Below are 26,853 nucleotides of genomic sequence, written 5' to 3'. Positions count from 1 at the left end.
GACCAAGCTTCTGGACACGTCGACAAGGTAATATCCCTGCCCTCTAGACAGTTAAGACTTCTTGCAAAACCTGGACATTATCATGCAGCACTTTGAACTTCAACATGCGTTTCAGTCTTCCCTCAATTTCTCCACTGTTAGTTTTAAAACTCTAGTTGCTATAATAAAAATATGAACCTTCTGTGTAATAAATTAATCAATTTTCTATTTTTCCAATGTTACAGTATGAAATGGATTAAATATAATATTTAAAACACAGAATGTTAGCAAGAACATGAAGAAAAGGAACCCACATGCATTTCTGATAAGCTACCCCACAGAACAATCGTGGGATAAATTTTCATAGGTAATGCCATTTTTATGACCCAGCTATACAACTCTAGGTATATATTTGGGACAAAGTCATACACAATTCTACAAGAGAACATGTTTGGTATATTCTCTGGAGCACTGTTCGTAAGAGCAGCTGGAGGCATCACTAGAGGAATGAGTAAGTGGTAAGGAAATTCCATGGAACACTATGCAGCAATTAGAAGCACTGAGGTAGATACACATCAGAAATATGAGATTATTTTAAACAGCAGTGAACACAAAAGGAAAAAACAAACAGAAACATGAAGAGATTTTTTTAAATAGTAGTGAACGCAAAAGGAAAAAGATCTACTATTTAAGCAAATTAAAAATATCGTCGTCGGCAGCCGTCCGTCTCGAGAGACGATGGTGTAGCTTCTCAAGAGTCTATCTGCACCGCCGAGAATGGCTGTGCAGTCCGACTCGGGAGTGACACGGTATCTGTCTCCTCCCGTGTTGAATCGACATCTTGCGATGACGCTGGAGTGTCCTCTCCAGTGAAGCTGAAGCTACAGAGCCTGGGCAGGGTGATATGGAGGGTCTGCTGTTGCCCATGCAGCAGACCCCCCCTCTCTTCGCAGCTGAAGGGTCCAAGGGAAAGACGGAGTCACTACAGCTTGGCTTCAGGTGCGCCGCAGGAGTTGCCGGTGTTGACTACAACGTCAAACCGCCTTAGGGACTCCAGCTCCGGATTTTCTGTCGGGGGTTTACTCCCTTAGCCTTTCCCCTGAAGAGGTATGCCGCAAGGCAGCGGAGGTTTTTTGGAGTCAGAGTTTTCCTTCTCTGATGTGCCCTGACTGGAAGATCGAACCAGCGACACTTAGCTCGCAGGCCGACGCTCAATCCACTGAGCCAAACCAGCCAGGGGGAATTAAAAATATACACACTAAATAACACTGAATATTTTACAAAACATATATTCAAGAACATTCAGATGCCCATGGGAGGGGGCAAATGGAATGATAAGGAATCAGAGTTCATAGACAAATGCCATGAACTAAATATGATTAGTGCATCTCTAAACCTGAAGCAAATATGCTGATGAGCCCTTGAATCACAGTGCAATTTCTCTCTGTTTCAAAACAATTCTTTCTTTCACACGTATACAGAAATTCCATTACAGTTTGTTATAAAACCCATTGTTGGGCTGCTTAGCAATCTCAACAAGCTTTTGTTTTTGTTTTTTTAAACATCAGAATTCCATTAAGAATGAGTCAGCTTCACCCTGGCTGTTGTGCCTCAGTTAGTTGGAGCATTGTCCTGTAAACCAAAAGACTGTAGGATTAATTTTCACTCAGGGCCCATGCCTAGGTTGTGGGTTCCATCTTTGGTTGAGGCACATGCCAGAGGCAACCGATCAGTCTTTCTCTCTCACATCGATGTTTTTCTCCCTCTCTCTCGCCCTCCCTTTCCCTCTCTCTAAGATCAATAAGCATGTCCTCCGGTGAGGATTTAAAAAAAAAAAGGAATGAGTCAGCTTCGACATGCAGCAAACCAAATACACATTTAACTTCAAAAACGCTTTTTATAGTGTACAAGAAACTGGCAGTTTAAAGAGACTTTTTAAAACCTAAATTCAGGGGTCATAAATTGTGTCCAGGAAATCGAATTCCTGTAACACTTGCTATGTATTAATGAATGGAAGGAAAAGGAATATACAGATAAGGCGGGGGGCTAGAGGGGTCCTTATAGATAAAGGCACAAAGAAGTAGAGAAAAGAAGGCAGGACTGGGACAAATAAGGCAAGGACAGCCTTATCCCTAGACAGAATAATCTGGCATTCACTACTCACTGCAGGTTCCTAGGGTACATCCGCTTTCCCCCAAACTTCTCTTACTCCCTACCAAATTCTACCAATTAGAAATTCATTATTGTTTAAATAATCTCTTTGAAAACAAAAACACAGCAGTCCCCTTTATTCACAATTTTGCTTTCCAATTCTCTTTCATTGCTCCCTCCGTGCTTGCTAGTTACCCATGGTCACCTGCAGTCCAAAAATATTAAATGGAAAATTCCAAAAATAAACAACTATTAAGTTTTAAATTGTGCATCATGTAGCATGATGAAATCTCCTGGAGGATCACAACCTATGATATAGTGTCAGCCAAAATACAAATTCTCCTCAACAGTGAATATTACATGTTTTTAATTGTTGACAATTTGATGAGGAAAATATTACATATTATGGGTATTTTATGGGCATTTTAAAAATTACTAGGAATGTTTATACGTTTTCTTGCTTACTGTTCATTTCAAATACATCTTCTTGGGTTGCATTAGTCCAATTTTTTTCCTTTTTAGTGTGAAATTTATTTATTCTCATGAACTTGAAAAATTACAGTATACAATAGCCCCACACATCTGCAGTTTTGCTTTCCACAGTTTCAGTTACCTGTGGTTTCAGTTATCCTCAGTTAATTGTGATCTGAAAATGTTAAATAAAAAATTACAGAAATAAACAACTCATAAGTTAAATAGTGGCCATTGTGAGTAGTGTGACGAAATCTCTTGCCATCCTGTTCCCTCCCACCTGGGATGTGACTCATCCCTTTGTCCAGCATCCCCACACTGTATATGCTACCCACCCGTTAGTCACTTAGTAACAGTGCTTGTGTTCAAGTAACCCCTACAGTAGCCTAATGTTACATTATAAAGCCCACGACATCATCCACCTCGCTTCATTTCATCACATAGGCATTGTACTATCTTACATCATTGCAAGAAGGTTGAGGGCAGTACAATAAAATACAGACCACATTCACCTAACTTTCATTACAGTATATTGTTGTAATTGTTCTATTTTATTATTCTTGTTGTTAATCACTTATTGTGCCTAACTTACAAATTAAACTTTACTATGGGTAGGTATGTATAGGGAAAAAACAGAGTATATGTAGGGTTTGGTACTATGCAAGGTCTCAAGCACCCACTGGAGGTCTTGGAATGTAGCCCTCCTGGATAACAGGGGACTACTGTACAGACTGTTAGTCATTTCTACATGTAGTAGTATATATTCCTAATATTTTGTTCTAGAGCAGGCATGTATGCACATACAAGCTTGACTCCTGCCATTCTGGAGACCTAGAAAGTCATAACCATACTCTTGGTTAGCCTCATAAGGGGCTACATAAAAGAGGAAAGCAACCCAAATCAGTACCTTGAAGCTGTCTTAGCAAAAGACAACAAAAAAGGATGTATCCTTCCCTAGACCATGTGTGCTCCCTGGACTAGACTTTAAATGTCATAATTTGCTCCCTCCACTAACCACCTGTAATTTAATCATAGTAGCAATTTAAGCAGCCAATTCCAAACTTTCTCTGCCACCCAATGAGAAAAGGCCAGTTCAATTTCATTGCTCCCTCCCTGCTTGCAAGTAATTAGAAGAAAATTGTATAACGAACTTATTATACTAGACAACCTGTAAGAGACCAAAGTTCTTTTCTGTACAGTCTTTAAATTTCTGCAGAAACTGTAAAACTACACAAAACTAAGAAAACATGAATGTCTCCAACAATGTCTTTCATTTTAACCAGAAATCAAGCCTCTGAGTTCCCTTTCTTAGCTGTCCTCCAGGGGACAGCCAACCATCACCCTTGGCATGACCATAAAAAGGCCAAAACTCCTTGGCTGCTGTGGCTCAGTGGATTGAGCGCCAGCCTGCAAACCAAGTGTTGCTGGTTCGATTCCCAGTAAGGGCACATCAGGTCCCCAGTTGGGGGCATGAGTGAGAGGCAACCACACAGTGATGTTTCTCTCCCTCTCTTTTTCCTTTTCCCTCTCTCTAAAAATAAATAAACAAATAAATATAAATAATTTTTTTTAAAAAGGCCAAAACTGATAGCCATACTGCTTGACAGACACAGTATTCTTGCTGTAACAAGTATTTTTTTGTTTTGTTTTTTAATTAAAATGATGAGAAGCAGCAGCCCCTTCTACTTTGAATGACAGGTAGTTGGTATTGTTACCTTTGCTTCTGGCAAATGCACAGGAAAAACTGACCCCCACAAAATTTGGAGGCAGAGAAAAAGAAAAATTAAAATCAATATTATCCTGTATTAGTTTCAGCTGTACAGTACAGTGGTCAGACAATCATATACTTCACAAAGTGTTCCCCCTAATATTTCCACTACTCTGCTGGCACCACATAGTGTTATTACAGTATTATTGACTATATTCCCTATGCTGTACTTTACATCCCCATGACTATTCTGTAACTACCAATTTGTACTTCTTAATCCCTTCACCATTTTCCCCTCTGGAAACCATCAATCTGTTCTATCTATAGGTCTGTTTTTCATTTATTTTGTTCTTTAGATTCCTCACTTAAGTAAAATTACATATTTGTCTTTCTCAGACTGACTTATTTCACTTAGCATAACACTCTCTAGATCTATCCATGCTGTTGCAAATGATAAGATTTCATTCTCTTTTGTGGCTGAGTGATATTCCACTGTGGGTATGCACCACTTCTTCTTTATCCACTCATCTACTGATGGGCACTCGGGCTGCTTCCAAATCTTGCCTATTGTAAATAATGCTGCAATGAACATAGGATGCATGTATTTCTTTGAATTAGTGTTTCAGGATTCTTTGAACATATTCCCAGGAGTGGAATCACTGGGTCTTAAGGCAGTTCCATTTTTAATATTTTGAGGAAACCTCCATACTGTTTTCCACAGTGGCTGCACCAGTCTGCATTCCCACCAATAGTGCATGAAGGTTCCCTTTTCTCCATATCCTGGCCACCACTTCTTGTTTGTTGATTTATTGATAATAGCCATTCCGACAGGCATCAGGTGATATCTCGTTGTGGTTTCAATTTGCATTTCTCTGACAGTTAGTGATATTAAACATCTTTTCATGTCTACTGGTCATTTGTGTAGCCCCTTTGAAGAGGTGTCTATTCGGGGGGGCAGGTCATTGGTGTTAAATTGTATGTGGGTTGTTTTTGTATATTTTATTGATTATGCTGTTAAGTTGTCCCAATTACTCTTCCCTTTGCTACCCTATGCCCAGCATGCCCAGCACGCCCATCCCTCCAGCAATCCCACCACCCTTAGTTCATGTCCATGGGTCCTGCACATAAGTTCTTTGACTTTACCCTTTCCTGTACTATTCTTAACATCCCCCTGTCTATTCTGCACCCTTTTGCTATGTTTCTTAATCCCTGAACCATTTCTCCCCTTCTCCCCGTGCTCCCTCCCCAATGACACCCCTCCACATGCTTTCCATTCCTATGATTCTGTTCCCACTCTGGGTGTCTGCTTAGTCTTTTTTTGTTTGTTTTTTAGATTCAGTTGTTGATTGTCGTGACACAGCTGTCATTTTAATGTTCATAGTTTTGATCTTCTTTTCCTTAAATAAGTCCCCTTAGCATTTCATATAATAATGGCTTGGTGATGATGCACTCCTTTAGCTTCACCTTATCTGGGAAGCACTTTATCTGGCCTTCTGTTCTAAATCATAACTTGCTGGATAGAGTAGTCTTGGTTGTAGGGCCTTGCTTTTCATCACTTTGAATATTTCTAGCTAGTCCTTTCTTGCCTACAATGTATTTTCTGAGAAATCAGCTGATAGTCTTACAGGTACCTCTTTGTAGGTGGCTCTCTTCTTTCCTCTTGCTGCTTTTAAGATTCTCTTTATCTTTAACCTTTAGCATTTTAATTATGACGTGTCTTGGTGTGGTCCTCTTTGGGTCTCCTTTGTTTGGGACTCTGGCGAAGGAAACAGACATACAAGTCCAGGGAGCACAAATTTGGGAAGTTTCTTTAATTATTTTTCACATAAGTTTTCAATATCTTGCTTTTCCTCTTCTCCTTTTGGCATCCCTATGATTTGCATCTTGGCAAGTTGAAAGTTGTCCCAGAGGTTCCGAAGCCTCTCCTCCGTTTTTCAATTCTTGTTTCCTTCTGTACTGGCTATTTATTTCTTCCTTATGTTCCAATTCATTGATTTGAAACCTGATTTCCTTCCCTTCACCACTAGTTTTGTGTGGATTTTCATTCATTTCACTTAGTATAGCCTTCACTTCTTCCCTGTCTTACTTTACCTTGTCTGTCAAGTCTGTAAGCATTGTTATCACCAGTGTTTTGAACTGTGCATCTGTTAGGTTGGCTATCTCCTTGTCACTCAGTTCTCCCATTGAAATCTTGATCTGCACCCTCCTTTTGGGCCATACTTCTCTGTCTCCTCATCTTGACAGCTTTCTGTGTTTGCCTTTGTGAATTAGGTAGAGCTATCGCACCTGTTACATTATATGGGGTGGAGCCTTAGGTATTCGTCAGTGCAGGGCGACTCACTTCACCACATTGTGGTACTGTATGTGGGAGACAGGTCTGAGAGACAACAATGCCACTTTCCCCACCCTCGCCACTTTTTCAGGCACTTCTCCCACTTTCTGTACTAAACTATCTAACTCCATTGAGAGACAGGCAGTTTCTTCCTCCTCCCCAAACCCCACTGGTTTTCATAGTCACAATTAATGTGGTTCTATTTTCCTTGGTGCTGGAACTGTGAGCTGCACAGTCTGGCCTGGGGTTGGAATCACTTCCCAGCTTTAAAATGTATGACTACGCTTTTCGCCATGGATATAGCCCCTATGCTGCTGCCAATGCCACAGCCACCAGCTACCACCAACCACCACTGCCACGGCTGCCTCTGCACACACCCACCACACCACACTGCACCACACCACACTGTGCTCTCTCCACCCTGGCTCCACGCCTCCTACCTGTCTGGCTGAGTATTTCTTCCTTATTTCTTTGTTGAACTTCCATGTAGTTCAATTTTCTGCTTCTTCTGGTTTCTTTTTCTTTTATCTCAGTTTTCAAGTGGTTGTAAATTCCTTCTTGGTTGTGAGGAAGATGCAGCGTGTCTACCTACGCCTCCATCTTAACCAGAAGTCCTAAATTTGTATATCTTCTTCATAAATTTTGGATATTAACCCCTTATTAGACGTACCATTGGTAAATATCTTCTCCTATTGAATATACTGTCTTTTCATTTTGTTGATGGTTTCCTTTATTGTGCAAAAACTTTTTCGTTTGATATAGACCCATTTATTTTTTTTCTTTTGTGTTCCTTGCCCAAGAAGATATATAAGAAAAAAATTTGCTGAGAGAAGGTCAGAGATTTTACTGGCTATGTCTTCTTGCAGGAATTTTATAGTTTCAAGTCTTATATTTTAGTCTTTAATCTATTTTGAGTTTACTCTTGTGTATGGTGTAGGAAAATAGTCTGGTATCACTTTTCTGGCATGTATCTGTCCAGTTTTCCCAAACCACTTATTAGACAGATTGTCATTACCCCATTATGTTCTTGACTCCTTTGTCAAATATTAACTGCCCACATAGGCATGGGTTTATTTGGGGGCTCTCTATTCTATTCCATTGATCTATGTATCTGTTCTTATGCCAGTACTATACTGTTTTGATTACTATGGCCTTGTAGTAGAGACTGTTATCAGGTAACATGATACTGCCAACTTGGTTCCTTTCTCAAGATTTCTGTGGCTATTTAGGGTCTTATGTGGTTCCACATGAATTTTTGGAACTTCATCTGAACTTCATAATGTTTTTGAAGATGGTATAAATTCAATAATCAAGCATGAACAGAAAAGCATACGAATTTTCCCATGCTAGTAAACAGCCCAAATCTGCTGAAGCATAGAGCATATACAAGAAAATCTGGAAAAAAGCGCAGAGCCTGAATGCCAAATTAAAGGTATTGAGCTTTATTACTTCAGTAACCAACAGGGAGCAACAGGATCATAACAGTATTTTCCATGTTCCATGCTCCCACCAAAAGTAAAAATCTAACAGTAACTGCATTAAAATTTTTGCTGCCCTCCAATGTGGATAAAATCCCAATTCTTTAACATAGCATACAATCTCCTTTGCAATCTGGCTCCAAACTATATTTTTACCTTTCCTAACAGCTGTTCTTCCAGCCTTGATAAAAGTTATCACAATTCTTTATACATACATGCCCTTTTATGTCTGCCTGTTTTTACACTTGCTATATAGCCCCTATCTAAAATGCCCTTCTCTGGCTAGAGAACTCCTATTTAACCATCAAGAACCAGTTCGAAAGTTACTTTTCCTATAAAGTCTTTCCAATCATCCTCAGGAAAAAAAAAAAAATTATGGCTCCTTCTGTATACACTGATTATACCATTTACCACTTATATTCTATATGTCCACTTATCTCTATTGGACTGTTAGTCAATTTTGAAATTTTAGAATGTAGCACAGCATCAGCAGGCAGCGTGTCCTGAAACTTTCTCTGAACAGAGATTGATCTAGTAATACAATGAAGAATCATTTAAAGGGGAGAAAATAAAGAAAGGGAGACAAGAATAGACAGGAGACTATTAAAATTTCATCTAGGTTGGTGCCTATGTAAGAAAAAAACAAATACCTTGAGAATCCCACCTAAGAGAAAATCTATCTGATTTGTCAACAGACTGGATAAGGGAGAGGAATTGGAGCTCAGCAAGGCCTTGTAAGTGAGATGTTGGGCTTGACTGTCTAAGAAATGGTGGAAGAAAACAGAAATAGTGGAATACTTGAAGTGAAGGATAAAATAATGGCCTTATACATGCATGCTAGGTTGGAGAAACCAGCAAGACATTCAGATGGAAAATCCCAATAATTAAAAATGTGAAAATGGAGATTGAGTTAGAAATACTAACTTAAAAATTCCCCCAATAGTGGTAAAAGCTAATACAGTCTAAATAGATGAGATTATTAAGAAGAAAATACAAAGAAAGGACTCAAAGTGAATTTTAAGGATTCGTAAATTTAGGAAGCAGAAGGAAGAAAGTCAGCAAAGGCATGACCAGAAAGGTAGCAAGAGTAGAAAGAAAACCAAGACAGTTCAATAGCATGGGAGTTAAGGAAAGAGGTAAGACTATCCACCAGGCACTGGGAATTGGTTAAGAGGATGACTAAGAATTTTATAATTAGGTTATTAATGGTTTTTAAGAGGGCTATTCCAAAAAGTGATTGATATGGGAAGAAAATTTCAGCAACTTATATGGAGATCCAAGATGGCAGAGGAGTAAGTTGAAGCTACACTAACCTCTTCCTAGGACCAATCAGGAATTATAACTTTAGTGTAGAGAACTCACCCTGAAAAACCAACTGAACACTAGCTGGAAAGAAGCCCTATAACCACAGAGAGACAGAAGAAATCACTTCACCACAATGAGACTGGTAGGAAGTGTGGAAAAGGCATGAGAGGGCTGGCTGGGCTCCCAAGAGCAGCAGCTGAAGTTCCAGAAGGATATTTCAACAGCCTGAGAGTTCCCCCTAAGAAGTGTGGAGTCTAACCTCCCCAGCTGGGCTACCCAGCCTACAGCACCAGAACTGAAAAGGAACCCAGAAACACCCAGGTGTGAAAATCATCAGAGTTTCTGTCTGCCGGGAAGAGAGAGCTGGAAATGCAGAGAGTCCCTTAAAGGGCCAACACACAAAATTTTGTTTGCAGCCATTTACCCTGGGCTTTGGCAAAAGAAAGGCAGAGTGGACTACAGATTGCTGAGGAGAATCTGGAGTTGGTAGCTCTGAGGAAAGAACTGAAGGAACAGCCACCAGGTTCCCTGTGCTGGGTCACTGCCCATACTGCAGGAGCCATCTTTCTCAGGCAGAGCACTCCTCTCTGAACGGCCTTAGACCGACAGGAAGCAAAAGCCCCGCCCACAGGAATTACCCTACCCCACCTTGTGGTTCTTCAGCCTGGATGCTGATAACAGCTTGATTAGATTAACAATTGATCAGTTTGATGGCTGATTAGTTTTAAACTAAGGCAGAAACTACAAAGAAGCAGCCAAAATGGGAAAACAAAGAAACATATCCTAAACAAAAGAATACATAAATTCTCCAGAAGAACTAGATGAAATGGAAGCAAGCAATTTATCACACAGTTTAGAGTAATGATTATAAAGATACTGAACAGCATGAAAAAGACACAGAAACCATAAAAAAGGACCAGTCAGAAACAAAGAATGAAATACCTGAAATAAATAATACACTGGAAGGAATAAACAGCAGATTAGATGAAGCAGAGGACAGAATCAGTGCTTTGGAAGACAAGGCTGAAAAAAACACCCAGGTAGAGCAGCAAAAGGAAAAAAGAATTTTTTTTAAAAATGAGGGGAGTAAGAAACATTTTGGCCAACATGAAGAGTAATAACATTCACATCATGGAACTACCAGGAGAAGAGAGCAAGCAAGAAATTAAGAACCTATTTGAAGAAATAATGACAGAAATATTCCTTAATCTGAAAAAGGAAAAAAGTCACCCAAGTCCCAGAAGCTCAAAGAGCCCCAAACAAGTTGGACCCAAAGAGGTCTACACAGAGACACATCATAATGAAAATGAAAAGGCCTAAAGATGAGGAGAGAATCCTAAAAGCCTCAAGAGAAAAGCAGGTAGTTATCCCTACAAGGGAGCACCAATTAAGACTGGCATCTGATTACCCAACAGAAACTTTACAGACCAGAAGGGAGTGGCGTGAAATACTCAAGGGGATGAAAAGCAAGGACCTACAACCAAGGCTACTTTACCCAGTAAGGCTATCATTTAAAATCGAAGGAAAAATAAGAAGCTTCCCAAACAAGAAAAAACTAAAGGAGTTTGTTAACACCAAACCAGTACTGCAACAAATGTTAAAGCACTTGTTTGAAGAAGAAAAAAAAGATGAAAACTGCCTAACAATAAAATGGCACTAAATATGTACCTATAATCACCTTAAATGTAAATGGCTTAAATGCTCCAACCAAGAAACATATCAGGCAGCTAAATGGGTAAGAAAACAAGACCCATATAATATTATGTCTCCAAGAGACCCATCTTAGATCAAAGATACAGACAGACTAAAAGTAAAGGGATGGAAGAAGATATTTCATGCAAATGGAAAGGAAAAAGCAAGCTAGGGTAGCAGTACTTATACCCGACAAGATAGACTTTAAAACCAAGGCTATAGTAAGAGACAAAGAAGGACACTACGTAATAATAAAAGGAACAATCCAACTAGAGGATATAGCCCTAGCAAACATTTATGCACCCGACATAGGAGTACCTAAATATGCGAAGCAAACCTTAATGGACATAAAGGGAGAAATCAACAGAAATACAGTCATAGTTGGGGATTTTAACACCCACTGACTTCAATGGATAGATCTTCCAGACAGAAAATCAACAAGAGAGCAGCCTTAAACCACACAAAAGGTCAAATGGATTTAAATGATATCTTCAGAGCATTTCATCCCAAAGCAGCAGAAAATACATACTTTTCAAGTGCACATGGAATGTTTTCTAGGATAAATCACATCCTAGGACACAAAACAATTCTCAATAAATTTAAGAAGACTTGAAATCATAACATGCATCTTCTCTGACCACAATGCTATAAAACAAGAACTCAATCACAAGAACACAGAAAGACACACAAAGACATGGAAGGTAGTAACATATTATTAAACAATGAATGTGTCAATGACATCAAGGAATAAAAATATACCTTGAAATAAAAGAAAATGAGAACACACAATCTGAAATCTGTGAGAGACCAGGAAAGCAATCCTAAGAGGGAGACTCATAGCATTACAGTTGTATCCCTAAAAACAAGAAAGAGTTCAAATAAACTATCTAATTTCACACTTAAAGGAACTTGAAAAAGAACAAAAACAAAGCCCAAAGTGAGTAGAGGTAAGGAAATAATAAAAATCAAAGCAAAAAAAAAATGAAATTGAGTCTAAAAAATTGATACACAAGATCGATGAATCCAAGAGCTAGTTTTCTGAAAAGATAAACAAGACTGACAAACCTTTAACCAGACTCCTTAAGAAAAAAAGAGAAAGAACATAAATAAATAAAATGAGACATGAAAGAGGAGAAATAACAACTAACACCAAAGAAATACAAAGGATTGTAGGAAAATACTATGAACAAACTGGACAACCTGGACGAAACAGATAAATTCCTAGAAACAAACAACCTTCCAAAACTGAATCAGGAAGAATCAGAGAATCTAAACAGACAGATTGATACATACTAAAATTGTAGCAGTAATCCAAAAACTCCCCAAAAACAAACACCCTGGACCAGATGGCTTCACAGGTGAATTTTATCAAACATTCCAAGAAGAACTAACACCTTCCCTTCTCAAACTATTTCATAAAATTCAAGACAAGGGGAGGTTCCCAAACTTATTATACAAGGCCAGCATTATCCTAATTCCAAAACCAGATAAAGACACTACAAAGAAAGAAAGTTACAGGCCAATATCCCTGGTGAACATAGACGATAAAATCCTCAACAAAATATTAGCAAACCCAACACAGCAATGCATCAGAAAGAGCATATACCAGGAACAAGTGGGATTTATTCCAAAAATGCAAGGTTAGGACATTCAAAAATCAATAAATGTGATTCACCACATAAACAAAATGAAGGATTAAAACCACATGATCATATCAATAGATGCAGAAAAAGCTTTTGATAAAATCCAGCACACATTTATGATAAAAACTCTCAGCAAGGTGGGAATAGAGGGAACATACCTAAACATAATAAAGGCCATATATGACAAATCCACTGCCAGCATCACACTCAATGGGCAAAAACTACAAGCATTCCCCTAAAATCAGGAACAAGATCTTATTCAACATAGTACTAGAAGCCGTAGTCACAGCGATCAGTGAAGAAGAAGAATAAAAGGCATCCAAATTGGAAAGGAAGAAGTAAAATTGTCATTATTTGCATATGACATGATACTGTACACAGACAACCCCAAAGATTTCACCAACACACTACTAGAACTGGTAAATGAATTCAGCAAAGTATCAGGATACAAAATTAGTATCCAGAAATCAGTTGCATTTTATATGCCAATAACGAACTAACAGAAAGGGAAATTAAGAAAACAATCCCATTCACAATTGCTTCAAAAAGAATTAAATACCTAGGAATAAACCTAACCAAGGATGTAAAAGACCTGTACACGGAAAATTATAAGACATTGAAGAAAGAAACTGAAGAAAATACAAATAGTGGAAGCACATACTGTGTTCATGAATAGGAAGAATTAACATCATTAAAAATGTCCATACTACCCAATGCAATCTATAAATTCAGTGTAATTCCTATCAAGACTCCAATGATGTATTTCATAGAACTAGAAAAAATATTTCAAAATTTTGTATGGAACCACAAAATGCCCCAGAGAGCAACAGAGATCCTGAGAAAGAAAAACAAAGTTGGAGGAATCACAATGCCTGATATCGAATTATACTATAAGGCCATAGTAATCAAAACAGCATGGTACCAGCATAAAAAGACACATAGATCAATGGACCAGAATAGAGATCCAGAAATAAACCCACACCCTTATAGTCAATTAATATTCAACAGAGGAAGCAAGCTCATACAGTGGGCTAAATAACTGATTCCATAAATAGTGTTGGGAAAATTGGACATATGAGTGCAGAAAAATGAAATTAGACCATGTTCTTACACACATACAAGAATAAATTCAAAATGGATCAGAGACTTAAATGTTAGACCAAAAACCATAAAAATTGTAGAAAAAAATATAAGTAGCAAAATCTTGGACATCGCTCATAGCAATTTTTTTTATCGGAAACAAAGGAAAAAATAAACAAGTAGAAGTACATCAAACTAAAGTTTTTGCACAGCAAAGGAAATCATCAGCAAAATAAAAAGACAACCCTGGCTGGTGTGGCTCAGTGGATTGAGCACCAGCCTGCGAACCAAAGGGCAGTCAGTTCAATTCCCAGTCAGGGCACATGCCTATGTTGCAAGACAGGTCCCCAGTTCAGGGCGTGCGAGAGGCAACCACACATTGATGTTTCTCTCCCTTTTTTTATCCCTCCCTTCCCCTCTCTATGAAATATTTTTAAAAAATACAACCCACTGAATGGGAGAACATAATTGCTGATATACTTGATAAAGGGCTAATATCCACAATTTATAAAGAACTTAAAAGAACTTACAAAACTCAACACCAAAAAAACCAAAGAACCCAATTTAAAAATGGGCACAGGACCTGAACAGACGCTTCTCCGAAGAGGACATACAGATGGCCAATAAACATACGAAGAGATGATCAACATGGCTAATCATTACAGAAATGGAAATTAAAACCACAATGAAATATTATCTCACATCTGTCAGAATGGCTATCATCAACACATCAACAAACAACAAGTGCTGGTGAGGATGTGAAGAAACGGGAACCCTAGTGCACTGTTGGAAGGAATGCAGATTGGTGTAGCCACTGTGGAAAGCAGTATGGAGTTTCCTCAAAATATTAAAATAGATCTGCCTTTTGATCCAGTGATCTCATTTCTGGGAATGTATCTGAAGGGATCCAAACCACTAATTCAAAAAACCATAAATACCCCCTATGCTCACTGCAGCATTATTTACAATCGCCAAGATATGGAAACAGCCCCATGTCCATCAGCAGATGAGTGGATAAAAAAACTATGGGACATTTGAACAATGGAATACTACTTGGCCATAAAAAAGAAGAAAAATTTACCCTTTGCAAGCATACAGATGAAACTGGAGATCATTATGCTAAGTGAAATAAGCCAGTCAAAGACAAATGCCATATGATTTCAGTCACATGTGGAATCTAATGAACAAACTAAACTAACAAGGAAAATGGGGACAGACTCAAAGATGGAGAGTAGACTTGACAATTAGGTTGGTGGAAGGGGGCAATTAGAGAGTGGAGAGATTGAGCAAAAAGGAAAAAGGACTCATGAAGATGGACAACAGTGTGGTGATTGCTTGGGGCAAAGGAGGTATAAAGGGATTAAATGATAATGGTAAATTTTAAAAAACTTACATGCACATGCTTTTAAAAAGCAGGAAAAGTCAATAAAGAAAAAAAAAGATTGATGACTCAAGATGGTAATTCATGCAGCAAGATTCTGAAGAAGGAATCGTCAAAAAAGATGAGCAGATGATCTGGTTGTGACACCTTTCAATGGATGATAATCAAAGTTAGTTCAGCTAATTTAGCTGCCTGAGAAATTTTTGTACTAAGATCACCACTTCTTTCCAGGCACAGCTGATTAGAGCAATGTAGACATGTGACCCAGCTACTGGGGTCAATGGGGTTCAATAATTCTCTGCTACTAGATGAATATCCTGGAAGAGGGAGGTGGCTATATTTGACCATTTGGAAAGAAAAACAGAAAAGCTTGATCTGCATAGGGAAACAAGTAGCAGATTCTAGCAAGAAGTGATGCTAGCAAGAAACCTAGTAAGTTTTCTGGTTCTTTGTTCTAATTCCATCTGGAGGCCAAGCTCCACTCCTGCCCTTAGGCTCTTTGGTGCCCCTGTGCTCTTACATTAAATTCTTCTTTTCTGCTTTAACCTAGTTCAAATTAATTAATATTTGTAACCGAGAGTCCTAATTAATGCACATACTAAAAAAAGAAGAAATCCTTTTAAAAATGGTTACCACTGGTATAAAATCTGAAGGCAAGCATAATAAACTAGAACATACTTTCTGAAAATAATGGCAAATAGCAGGTAACAATTAGGAAATAAAACCAAAATCAGGCTAGCAGTCTCATAGTTATGTTGTGAAGGTACAAATACTTTGTGAAGACAAAGCAGACAAAATACTATTTGAAACATCAAGCCCAATATATGAGAAAAGTAGAAACTTTTACTTCAAAAATATAGACTGAACCAAAAGGTGGCAGGTTCAATTCCCAGTCAGGGCACATGCCTGGGCTGCAAGCCAAGTCTCCAGTTGGGGGCGTAGGAGAGGCAACCACACATTGATATTTCTCTCCCTTTTTCCTTCCCTGCCCCACTCTCTAAAAATAAATAAAATCTTTAAAAATATATATATAGCCTTTTAAAATTTTATTTCAAAAAGAGATTACCACTTTGTGAAAACACCAAGATGTGAAAACACCAAGACATTCAGATACAAATGTCCAAAACTCAAAAACGTGGAAATGAAGATTGAAGAGTTAGAAATATTAACTTAAAAGTTCCCCCCAAAGTGTTGAAAACTAATATAGGAGATTTTACTTCAAAAATGAAGCTAATGATTTTCTTTAAAATTCATCAAAAATGAGATGGCCATGTAGCTCAGTTGGTTGGAGCACTGTCGGATGTGCCAAGCTTGAGGTTTTGATCCCCGGTCAGGGCACAGGTCGGGGGTAGGGGCAGCCAGTGAATGCACAGATGGGTGAAACAGCAGATAGATATCTCTCCCCCCCCACTTCCTCTCTCTAATAAAAAATTAAATAAATCAATAAATTTTAAAAATCAGATGGACTTATATTGGATGGAGAATAGGACAGATTAATGGGTAGATATGTGATAAGCATAATAAAATGTTAGTGATAGAATTTAGGTGGTTGGTACATAAGTATTTATTATAATATTCAACTGTGAGATATGTTTAAATTTTTTTCAAAATAGTATGTTAGGGAAAAAGAAAACTGCAGACACTACAATCCTTAAAGTGCACCACCTCATATAGAGGGATTTGCCCAAAACAGGAAGTACGAGCCATCAAAATAAATGCAGAGTGTACATTTTGTACTGATAGCATCTAAACTAGTTGCCTCAGCTCTCCTCATCACGCAGGATTAAACACTGTTTCCCAGTCTCTCTCTATTCATGTTTTGGTTTCCCCTTAGCAACTCAGGCCAAAGCATAAGATTTCCTTTTATCTGAATTTCTAGAAATCTGCTTTCTTAAATTATAAGATATGAATCTGCTCAAACATTATGGCAATCTTTTTCCTAGGATTCTGATCATTTCCAATTGTTTATTCTTGGTCAGAGTTAATTCCAAACAAGCGTTGTCCTTTTTTACCTGTGTCCACTGAGAGAAATGAAGGATATATTACAATACTCTTTGACTCATTAAAACTTTTTTAAAATGCGCCTTAGGGAAATTTTTAAGGATTTAATTATAAAAAGCTTATCATAACAACCTTTATTATAGAAAAAAACTGGAAACAAATATAATACGGTCCTGGTTAAATCTGTAGTACCTATATACAATATAGTAGTCCCTCTCTATATCGCGGTTCATTTATCGCGGCCTCACTGTATCGTGGGATTTTGCGGTACTGTACAGTAAATACTAAAAGAAATGTAAGTTTCCTACTTCGCGATTTTCACCTATCATGGGGGGGAGTCTAGAAAGTAATACCCACAATAAGTGAGGGATCACTGTACAATATTTGTTTAGTCACTGAAGATGGTATCACATTAATATTTCTTGACATGGCAAGTTACACACAAGATAGTGAGTGAAAAGTGGTTTAAAGATATCATTACAGCATGACTTTATACACACACATGGTATCTGAAAAAGGCCAAGATGCTATTGTGGATATCTTTTAATTGGCTTGGATATTGGTCTTCATTTTATCTATTATTTTCTACTGCAACAAAAATGTATAACATTTCATAATAAATTATTTACCCTTCCATTTTTTTTATAGTTGTAAAGTAACTGCCAGATATTCTGCTGCTATCAGAATAAGACTTCAGAAAGCTATCCAGATAGCTGAAGGTTCCCATCACTACTACAGCCAACTGGATATCAACTTTATACTTTATCATACTGTCCATATTCTTCTACCCCAATTCTTCTGATTTTATTTTCATCCAAATGTTTTTACCCTCAGATTTAAGAATTTTTGCATAACATCTTGACACAGCATGATACTCTCCCATCCCTTGTAATCTGTTTTTTTGAAATTAAGTTACTCTTTCATTGCTGTGCCAGTCATCATTCCCTTCCCATACCTGTTATAGCACCTAGCGCCTTGCAGCAGTAGAAGACACATCAGTCTTCTTTGGTAGGCCTATAAGTCCCAGAAAGCAAAAATTAATATGCTAATCCTCCCTAATGCTTAGCACATAGAAAACTCTGAATAAGTTGCCAACGAATTTGGGTAGATGAAGTTTCAAACAGGTGGGGTAATGGCAAAAGAGCATCTAGCTGTTTTAAATGAATTAAAGGCTCCAGGCCTAGATATTACATGGCATACTTAACAGTATGATTTTAGAGTTACTATTCATAATACAAGAAACCACAGGGAAGAGGTAGCAGGCAATAACCAAATGCCTCCTCCTGCAATTCTCAAAAAATAAAATAATAAATCCCCAAAACAATAGACCCTGAAGCCTGGTGTCAAATAAGCAAAGCTCTTCCAGAGAAATAAGAAACCCAGAAAAGTAACTTCATTTGGGAACCAAAAAGAGTAATGAGTTAGGTTTCCATCTATAGCGGTGCTGTCCAACACGGTATCACTAGCCACATATGGCTATTTAAATTTTAATTAAAATTAAATAAAACTTAAAATTCAGCTCCTCTGTCACACTAGCCATATTTCAAGTGCTTAATGGCCACATGTGTTTATGGCTACCATATTGGACTGCACAGATTACAAACCACTTCCATCACCACACAAAGTTCTAGCGGACACCTCTGATTTATAAAATTTGAGTTGACGGTAGAATAGAATTCAAGTGGGTGTCATTTTAATATTCCTGATGCTGGATTTCTGGTAAAGCTTAAATATCTTTAGAAGCAAGGCAAAATCCAACCACATTATCAAACTGAGTGGGAGTTGCAAATTGAATATAACAAATTAAATAATTTGTATTGTTTTTTTACAGGACCTAGGATGCCTGAACATTCCCTACTTGATGGTATAAAGTCCCAACATGGCAACTATAAATAGAATTTGGAGAGTCCCAGTGAAGTTGCTGGCAACAATTTGGTCATCATTACGGCTGAAACCTCTGGTAACTTCAGATATGCTGGCAAGGCCAAATATTACATGCAATATAGAAGTTTTCTTAGTGAGGGATAGGATGACACCTAGAGCTCCAAATCTTAACTAAGAAGCAAAACTCCCTTGCCAAAGTAAGCACAGTTACCTAGAATGGTAACAGCCTTTAATGAGTAAGCGTATTTCAACCACAGAAAAAACTAGAATGAAATATAAAAATGCTGAAAAGAATCAAAGTCCAATGCTAATTTTTGTTTTAGAAAGCTAAGTAAAAATTGATTTTTTATATACTTACATTTAAGAGAATCTGGTCTGTAAGAAAGACTGACGTGTAACAAGTTTAAAATGTGTAACTGGGTAATAACTTGAGACATGATTTTAAGCTGAAATCCTGTAAATTCAGAAATAACAGTTGAATACTGCAAAGACTTTAAGCTGTTCAGAAATTCGACGGATGTCAACAAAGATTTTTTTTTCTCTTTTTCGTAACATGTCATATACTTAACTGACATTTACTATGATTTTTAAGAATCTAAAACTGCATTCTGAAGAAAGGTCAAAAAGAAACAGTTTATGGAATAATATGCACTTAAGGAACAACAGAGGGTCCAAAGTAAATCATCACCCTCAAAACTCTGCTCAGTACCTTCAAATAATGAGAATATGTGTTCCTGAACGGAAATAATTAGAATCAACTCATAGGAAAATGTGTTACAAGTGCAACAGGTTTTAGCCAGTCAGCCCTCTGAAGTCTCTTAAGTGTCCACATTCTTTAGCACTCTGCAATCCGTTTCCTGTTTTCACTATCTCCACCCCCCCACCCCCCCACCCCCGCACACCTCCCTTGGCATTTAGTCACATAATTTTAAGTATCACTTAATGCACTAACTTCCAAAACCCAAATCCATCCTTTCCTCTCTATTCCCATTGCTATCATCTTAGTTTAATCCTTCATTATTTCTCATTTGTTCTGCAACACAGGCTACCCTAACTGATCTTCCTTTGTTCATCCTCATTTTTCTCCAATCAATTCATAACAGGAGTGACTTCTCTCAAACCCAATCTGATCATGTTCCTTTCCAGTTCAATTCCTTCAAAGGTTCTCCATCACATACTCCCTTCAGCTACTTCATTTTTCCTCATTACATTTAATATTATCTGACATATAGTACTATATAACTTGTTTGTTCATGATCTCCACTCCAATTGAAATATAAGTCCATAAGGGCAGATTGTGTTCACTGCTAAATGTTGCATAGTAAGCATTCAAACATACATGCATAAATGAGTGAATGAATAAACGATGATCTACAGGCCAGAGGCCTCCATCACGTGCAAGGGTCCTTCTCTTTTTACTTCACTCCCACCTCTACCTATGTTGAATTGCTTCCGTTGTCCGTCGGCAGCCGTCCGTCTCGAGAGACGATGGTGTAGCTTCTTAAGAGTCTATCTGCACCGCCGAGAATGGCTGTGCAGTCCGACTCGGGAGTGACACGGTATCTGTCTCCTCCCGTGTTGAATTGACATCTTGCGATGACGCTGGAGTGTCCTCTCCAGTGAAGCTGAAGCTACAGAGCCTGGGCAAGGTGATATGAAGGGTCTGCTGTTGCCCATGCAGCAGACCCCCCCTCTCTTCGCAGCTGAAGGGTCCAAGGGAAAGACGGAGTCAATACAGCTTGGCTTCAGGTGCGCCGCAGGAGTTGCCGGTGTTGACTACAACATCAAACCGCCTTAGGGACTCCGGCTCCGGATTTTCTGTCGGGGTTTACTCCCTTAGCCTTTCCCCTGAAGAGGTATGCTGCAAGGCAGCGGAGGTTTTTTTTTTTTTGGAGTCAGAGTTTTCCTTCTCTGATGTGCCCTGACTGGAAAATCGAACCAGCGACACTTAGCTCGCAGGCCGACACTCAATCCACTGAGCCAAACCAGCTAGGACTTGAATTGCTTAGTTACCTAAATATAGTATATACTTTTATGCCCCCTTGCTTTACTATATGCTATTTCTTTCACCTCACCATCCAACCTGCCACACTATCACCCATATTTTAAAATCATCTCCAGAAAGCTTACCCTGACCCTCTCATATTCTGATTCAAACTTCAAAACAGCTGTATATAACTAGATTTTAAAACTAACTACACACCTAACACTGAACCAGAGACCAGACAGAGCTTCCTAACCTTTGTAATCTATGCCATCAATGGGTTACAGCTGTGCCTTTAAACAATGGAACAGCCACCCAGCCGACACCAGGCCAATCACCTTCAGCCATGCAAGCCTCATCCATTATCCCAAAGTGCCTTACAAGACTTACTATTTTTCTCCAAATACTGTCGACCAAGGCCCCTAAATCCAACCATAAGGAATACACCTGACCTACCTACTTAGTTCTAAGAGTGTAAACCTGCACATAAATGTACAATCACACACAGTTGCATACACATGAATAGACATAAATGTACATGAAGTTGTTTAGAGAACTTAAGTTTTAAATCTTATGACAGCTAATATAATACCAAGTGAAGGCAGAGGCCAAGATATGATCCTTGATGTCTCCATTCTCCACCTTTCAGTAACCAAGTTATGGAAATTTCACCTCCTATTATTTTTTTCAGATAGGTTGCCTATTCCCAATCACAGCATTTCTCATTGGGATAACAGTCTTCTAATTGGTCTCCCTGTCTCTGGCCTCAATGAAAACTGCATCTACCATTTGCCGATGGGTTATGTAACCAGCATTGCACTAAGTACTTACTCTATATTTTTCAATTCTCACAACAACAATGCCAAGAAGAAATTACAGTCCTCATTTTCACAGATGGGGGAATAGAAAGAAGCTCTGAGAGGGTTAAGTGACTTGCCTAAGTCATGCAGCTGGAATTGTGCAGTGAAAATTCAAACTCAGGTCTATTTTCCCATGTGCTTAACCTTCTTCAATTCAGTCTCCAATGTGGCCTTTCCAAAAGGTAAATGTAATGTTTTACCTTATATAAAATTCTGCAAACAACATTGGTCTCCCCAGCCCTCATCACTGTCATTCTCACCTCTTTCTGTCACACTTTACTCCCAGCAATTCCCTAACTTGTCTCACGGCTTTATCTGTGAATGCACTTTTTCTGCCAAGAACACTTTTCTCCTTTGGCAGGCTGCTTCCAACACAAACTTCAAGATTTACTTAGACAATCAGGGTCTGCTGCATGGGCAACAGCAGACCCTCCATATTACCCTGCCCAGGCTCTGTAGCTTCAGCGTCATCACAAGATGTCGATTCAACACGGGAGGAGACAGATACCATGTCACTCCCGAGTCGGACTGCACAGCCATTCTCGGCGGTGCAGATAGACTCTTAAGAAGCTACACCATCGTCTCTCGAGACGGACGGCTGCCGACGACGACTTAGACAATCAGTATTCTGAAAAGCTTTTGCCCTAACAAGTACATACCCAAAACTGGGTTAAGTGACCATTTGCTATGGTTACCAGCTAGTTTCGTATCACACTGTATTATAACTTTATTTTACTAAGGCTATTAGTTCCTTAAGAGTAAACACTGCATTTTTAAATCTCTGTATTCCTAGTACAATGAGTATGTAGTAGAGGAAGGACTCAATGAATGCTGAATTAATGAATTCATGAGAAGCAGCACAGCTTAAAAACTTGACCCTAAAGTTAAACTGATGTGCTAATTCTAACCTGCCACACAGTATATCTGCCAAGCCTGCAGCAGCCATGTAAATCTTTTTCATTTCTTCACCTGTAAAATGGAAGGGAACCTCACCTACCTCATTGTTTGGAGAGAGGAATAAAAGAAATAATAGATTTAACACAATCTCTGGCACACCGAAAGCATTTAAACATTAGCAAAGTTTTTTTTTTACTCTCAAAGTTTATACATACTGACAAAGCCACATCTCAGAAAACAGCTTCTCCTAGCAGCTTCCATCAAAGCTTAAGAATTCTCCAAAAAGTCTTAAGTCAAGATCTTTCAGCTTCTGTTTACAAATAGGTCGGTAGCTGCCACCACACCCTAAAATCACTCACTAGTATCTGAAGTTTATTGCTTCTTTCCCACCTCTCGGTTCTCTCCCTCGAAGTCGAAGGCCCTGCCCCTAAGCAGGAGGACACCTACCCCAAAGAAACCAGTCAGTGTCTTCTTCCACTTCTCCTTCGAGGAAGTTACAAGAGACCCATCATCTAGTACAAACTTAAATCTCCTCGAAGGATCAAAAGCGAACCCCCTTCTATCCATTCCAAGATCCTGCCCCGACCCCCCCCCCCAGCCCCGTGTATTTATTCAAGATAGAGAATGAATTTCTGGCATTAAAAAGCCAAGAAAAAGGGTTCCCTTAAAGGCTCCCCCAATAAGAGTTCTTCAGGTCTGTTGCTCTCAAATAGTGACCCAAATCCACCATTCCATCCCGCCCCCTTCCTGACAGGGTCCAGGGTCTCGTCCACGCTCTCTTGAAAGAAACGGATAGGTACTTCCAGAGACAGGGATGCCTTCCACCCACCCGTCACCTCCCTTATCACTTCCCCTGTTCCCTCCTGCAGGGCGCGGCCTGGTACCTCGCTGGCAGCTCGCTCCACCGTGCCGCTACTCACCGCTTCTTGGGGATGGTGCCCGACTCCTGGGCGGCGGGAGTGGCCGTGGGCGCCGCCGTGGCAGGAGACGCGGCTCGACCCGCTTTGCACTCATTGGTACTCAGACCCTCCTGGGGCCGGCCCAGCAGATGGCCCGAGAGAACCCGCAGCCTCCGCCCTGCACGGTCCCGCTCCGGGTCCCGATCCAGGTCCGCTGCAGAGCCGGAACCTGCGCTCGCGCTCGAATCGCCGGCTCCAGCCGCCGCCTCCGCCATGGCTTCCGCCGTGTACAGCGGTCCGGGACCGCTGGGCGCGGGTGAAAGGTCACTCAGAGCGGCGCCCGGCGCGACCATTCGCTGCGGCGTATCCCGGCAGCCACCGCGGCGACTGGGCGGCTGGCGCCTTGCGCCTGGAGCTTTACATCCTCAGCCCCCGCCCAACCCGGCAGCCCGCCTCTGCTGTCACGCCTCCGATTGCGCGCACCTGGCAAGCAGGTGAGTTTGAGCTTCCCCGGTACTGGCCCTGCTCCTGCTGGTCTGGGCCAGGACCCAAACCACAAATGCCCCCAACTTGCCCTAGTACCCTATGTCGTGTCTTCAGTGTGTCCTGTACCTCTGGAGTAGCCTTGCTGCAAGAAGTGTGGGCGGTGCTGCTAGACCGGGCAGAACCAACTGCATCCTTTATCTGAAGAAGCTCATACTGCCTCACTTCTGCCCCAAATCCCAGCAGTCACTAAAGTGACTCAAAACTGATTCGTCGCCCATTATAGCTATCACTTTCTCATTGCCTACTTAGTGCCTCCCACTGTGCTTAAGACCAGGTCTCAAGGAGGTAATCCGCATTTTACAGATGAAAAAACTGCATCACAGAGACACTAACTCGCAAAAGTCAATCATGTGGCTAAGAGACACTAACTAGCAAAAGTCAATCATGTGGCTAACAAATGCTAAAGCTGAGTTGAAGCTACTGATCAATTTACTCAACACTGCTCTCAAGACTTCTTGTTTATATACAAGTTGACTTCATTTCTGGAGAGTGGCACTTGGTGAAATTAGGATGACCTCTTAGGACAGTGCTCCATACTGTTTTCAGCAGTGGATTAGGTTGCAGAAGGAAACATCAGAAAGTCGAGTTCCTTTTTTGCATAATGCGCAATTCAAAGATGTTTTGGGAATAGTAAGGGGAAGTGTTGCTATAAGGATTCCAAGCCCAATGAAGTCCCTCCTTTCTGAATAACCACCTTTCTAACACTGCCTCTTGTGAAAAAGTTAAGACCTTTGAGGAGTTATATGACTAATACAATAGAATTCCTAAGTACTGAAAAAAATCAGGTAATGGGACGGCTTGATTTGTATGCCAGATCTTTAGATCTTAAGAGAAAAAGCATTAAATATCTGGCCTAGCTCTGGAATCAACGAGCCCAGCTCCTGTTTAGCTGCTCTTTCTAACCATTGTACTCTTTCTAGAGGAAATCATTGGACTGAAGAAAATGGACAGTAAGACAAGTAAATTGCTGAGTGCTCTAAGGAGAAAGGCCCCTCAAGTTCAAGAGTTCAGCAACTGTAGCCATCAAGGTTCTCACACCCTTTCCAGATGTTACTAGAACAACGTTAAAATGCCAGCTAGCATCTTCGCTTGCAATCATGTAATATTAGTAAATTTCTTGCCAAAATGCAATATGAGCAATACACAGTCTTTTGAAACAGGTCTGTTCACTTTTGCTCAACTCCCAGAGAGCTCAATATAACACCACTGGCATGCTTTGAATATTAATGTAGTTAACTGACTTCCTCAGTCTTGTTCAAATTGAGATATGGACAAGCTTCCTGCCAATTCCCAGGAGGCGGATTTATAAATTTTGCAGATATCAACAGAATAACAGAAACCTGGGTGATGAAAAGCTTGATGTAAACCAAAATTATGTACCAGTGGAAAAACTACCAATTTGTATTTCAAATATGTATACAGTGGTGAAAAACATAAAGGCAGTAAAAGCATTTATTTAAGACTATTATGTACCTAATTCATTACTTTGTGCTATGAGATGCAGAAGTATTTAAGGCATTGCCTCTCCTCTGTGGTATAATCAGGCTAATTAGGAATTAAAGTATATATGTGGGAAAAAACTGTGATGTCATTGGGTGGAATAAGTATGATGCAACTTACTTGGGTGAAGGGTTTCCTGCCTCTTCTTCTTGCAAGAGCAATTCCAAAGAAGAATGCACTGAAATTTATTTCATGATACTTAAGAGGAACAAATGTTTCACTTGAAGCATGGTCCTTTAAGAGGCTTATGATCCCCACAAAAAGCAAAACCTCAGTGAATATCACATTCATGAGGGCCTCAACAAACCTGCTCCTTCTGAGTCCTGGGAACACTTAGCCCTTGATAACCTGGATCCCTATGAAGAGCTGACCACTTGCACAGAAACAAGGGGTGAACCAATGGCATGGAATTTTAAATGGAGTAACCTTTATTTTCATTTATGACATTTCACTCTTCTAATATGAAGCACAAAAAGCCTAAGCAGCATAGATTTAACTCCTAAAGTATGCACTAATTTTTTTTACTGCACTGGTTTTTATTACTCATCTTCAGAGCTAATGAGCGATCCATGAATCAAGGAATTCTTGCAATTTCACACATTTTATTATAAAATATAACAGAGGAAAGTGAACCAAATCACAAATTATCACAGATCAAACACCCATATAACTTCCATTTAGGTCAAGAAATAGAACACTGCCAATACCCTGCTAGTTACCCTGTGCCCTCTCATTCACTTAATCCTTCCTACCTTAGAAAGGTAACCACTGTCTTGAGTTTTATGATATGCATTTTCTTGTTTTTCTTAAGGTTTTAATAATTAAGCATGCATTCCTTATTTGTTTGTTTGCATTTATATAAATGGGTGGCCTTCCCACATGGGGAAGGATCTTGCAGACTCCAGGTCAGTTGGCTGTCCCCGGACAACGGCATGCTCGGTCTAACAGGCTGGCATCCTTGTTGTATTCCAAGTTGTTCCAAATAAATTTGAAAGTGTCTCAGTAGCTCAAAGTCAGCCAGGAACTTGGGGGATAAAATATTGCAATTAGGTCCCCCACTGA

At 39.5% G+C, this 26,853-nt stretch overlaps 1 protein-coding gene across 4 annotated transcripts in view; it reads right to left on the bottom strand.

Annotated features, from left to right (window-relative positions):
* Nucleotides 1–24,125, bottom strand: part of AGPS (alkylglycerone phosphate synthase) — a 175,072-nt gene extending 150,947 nt beyond the window's left edge. For all 4 annotated transcript variants that reach the window (XM_090281055.1, XM_090281048.1, XM_090281064.1 and 1 more), the window contains exon 1: nt 23,767–24,125. In XM_090281055.1, coding sequence (XP_090137181.1) covers nt 23,767–24,098 — 332 coding nt within the window. In that variant the 5' untranslated portion in view covers nt 24,099–24,125. The remainder of the gene's footprint in view (nt 1–23,766) is intronic.
* Nucleotides 24,126–26,853: the final 2,728 nt, after the last annotated feature.

The sequence above is a fragment of the Furipterus horrens genome, unplaced genomic scaffold (genome assembly GCF_987537825.1).
Source record: "Furipterus horrens unplaced genomic scaffold, mFurHor1.1.pri manual_scaffold_1, whole genome shotgun sequence".
NCBI classification, from domain to species: Eukaryota; Metazoa; Chordata; class Mammalia; order Chiroptera; family Furipteridae; genus Furipterus; species Furipterus horrens.
Note: the sequence above shows the minus strand (reverse complement) of the source record. Positions and strands in the feature narration are given on the sequence as shown.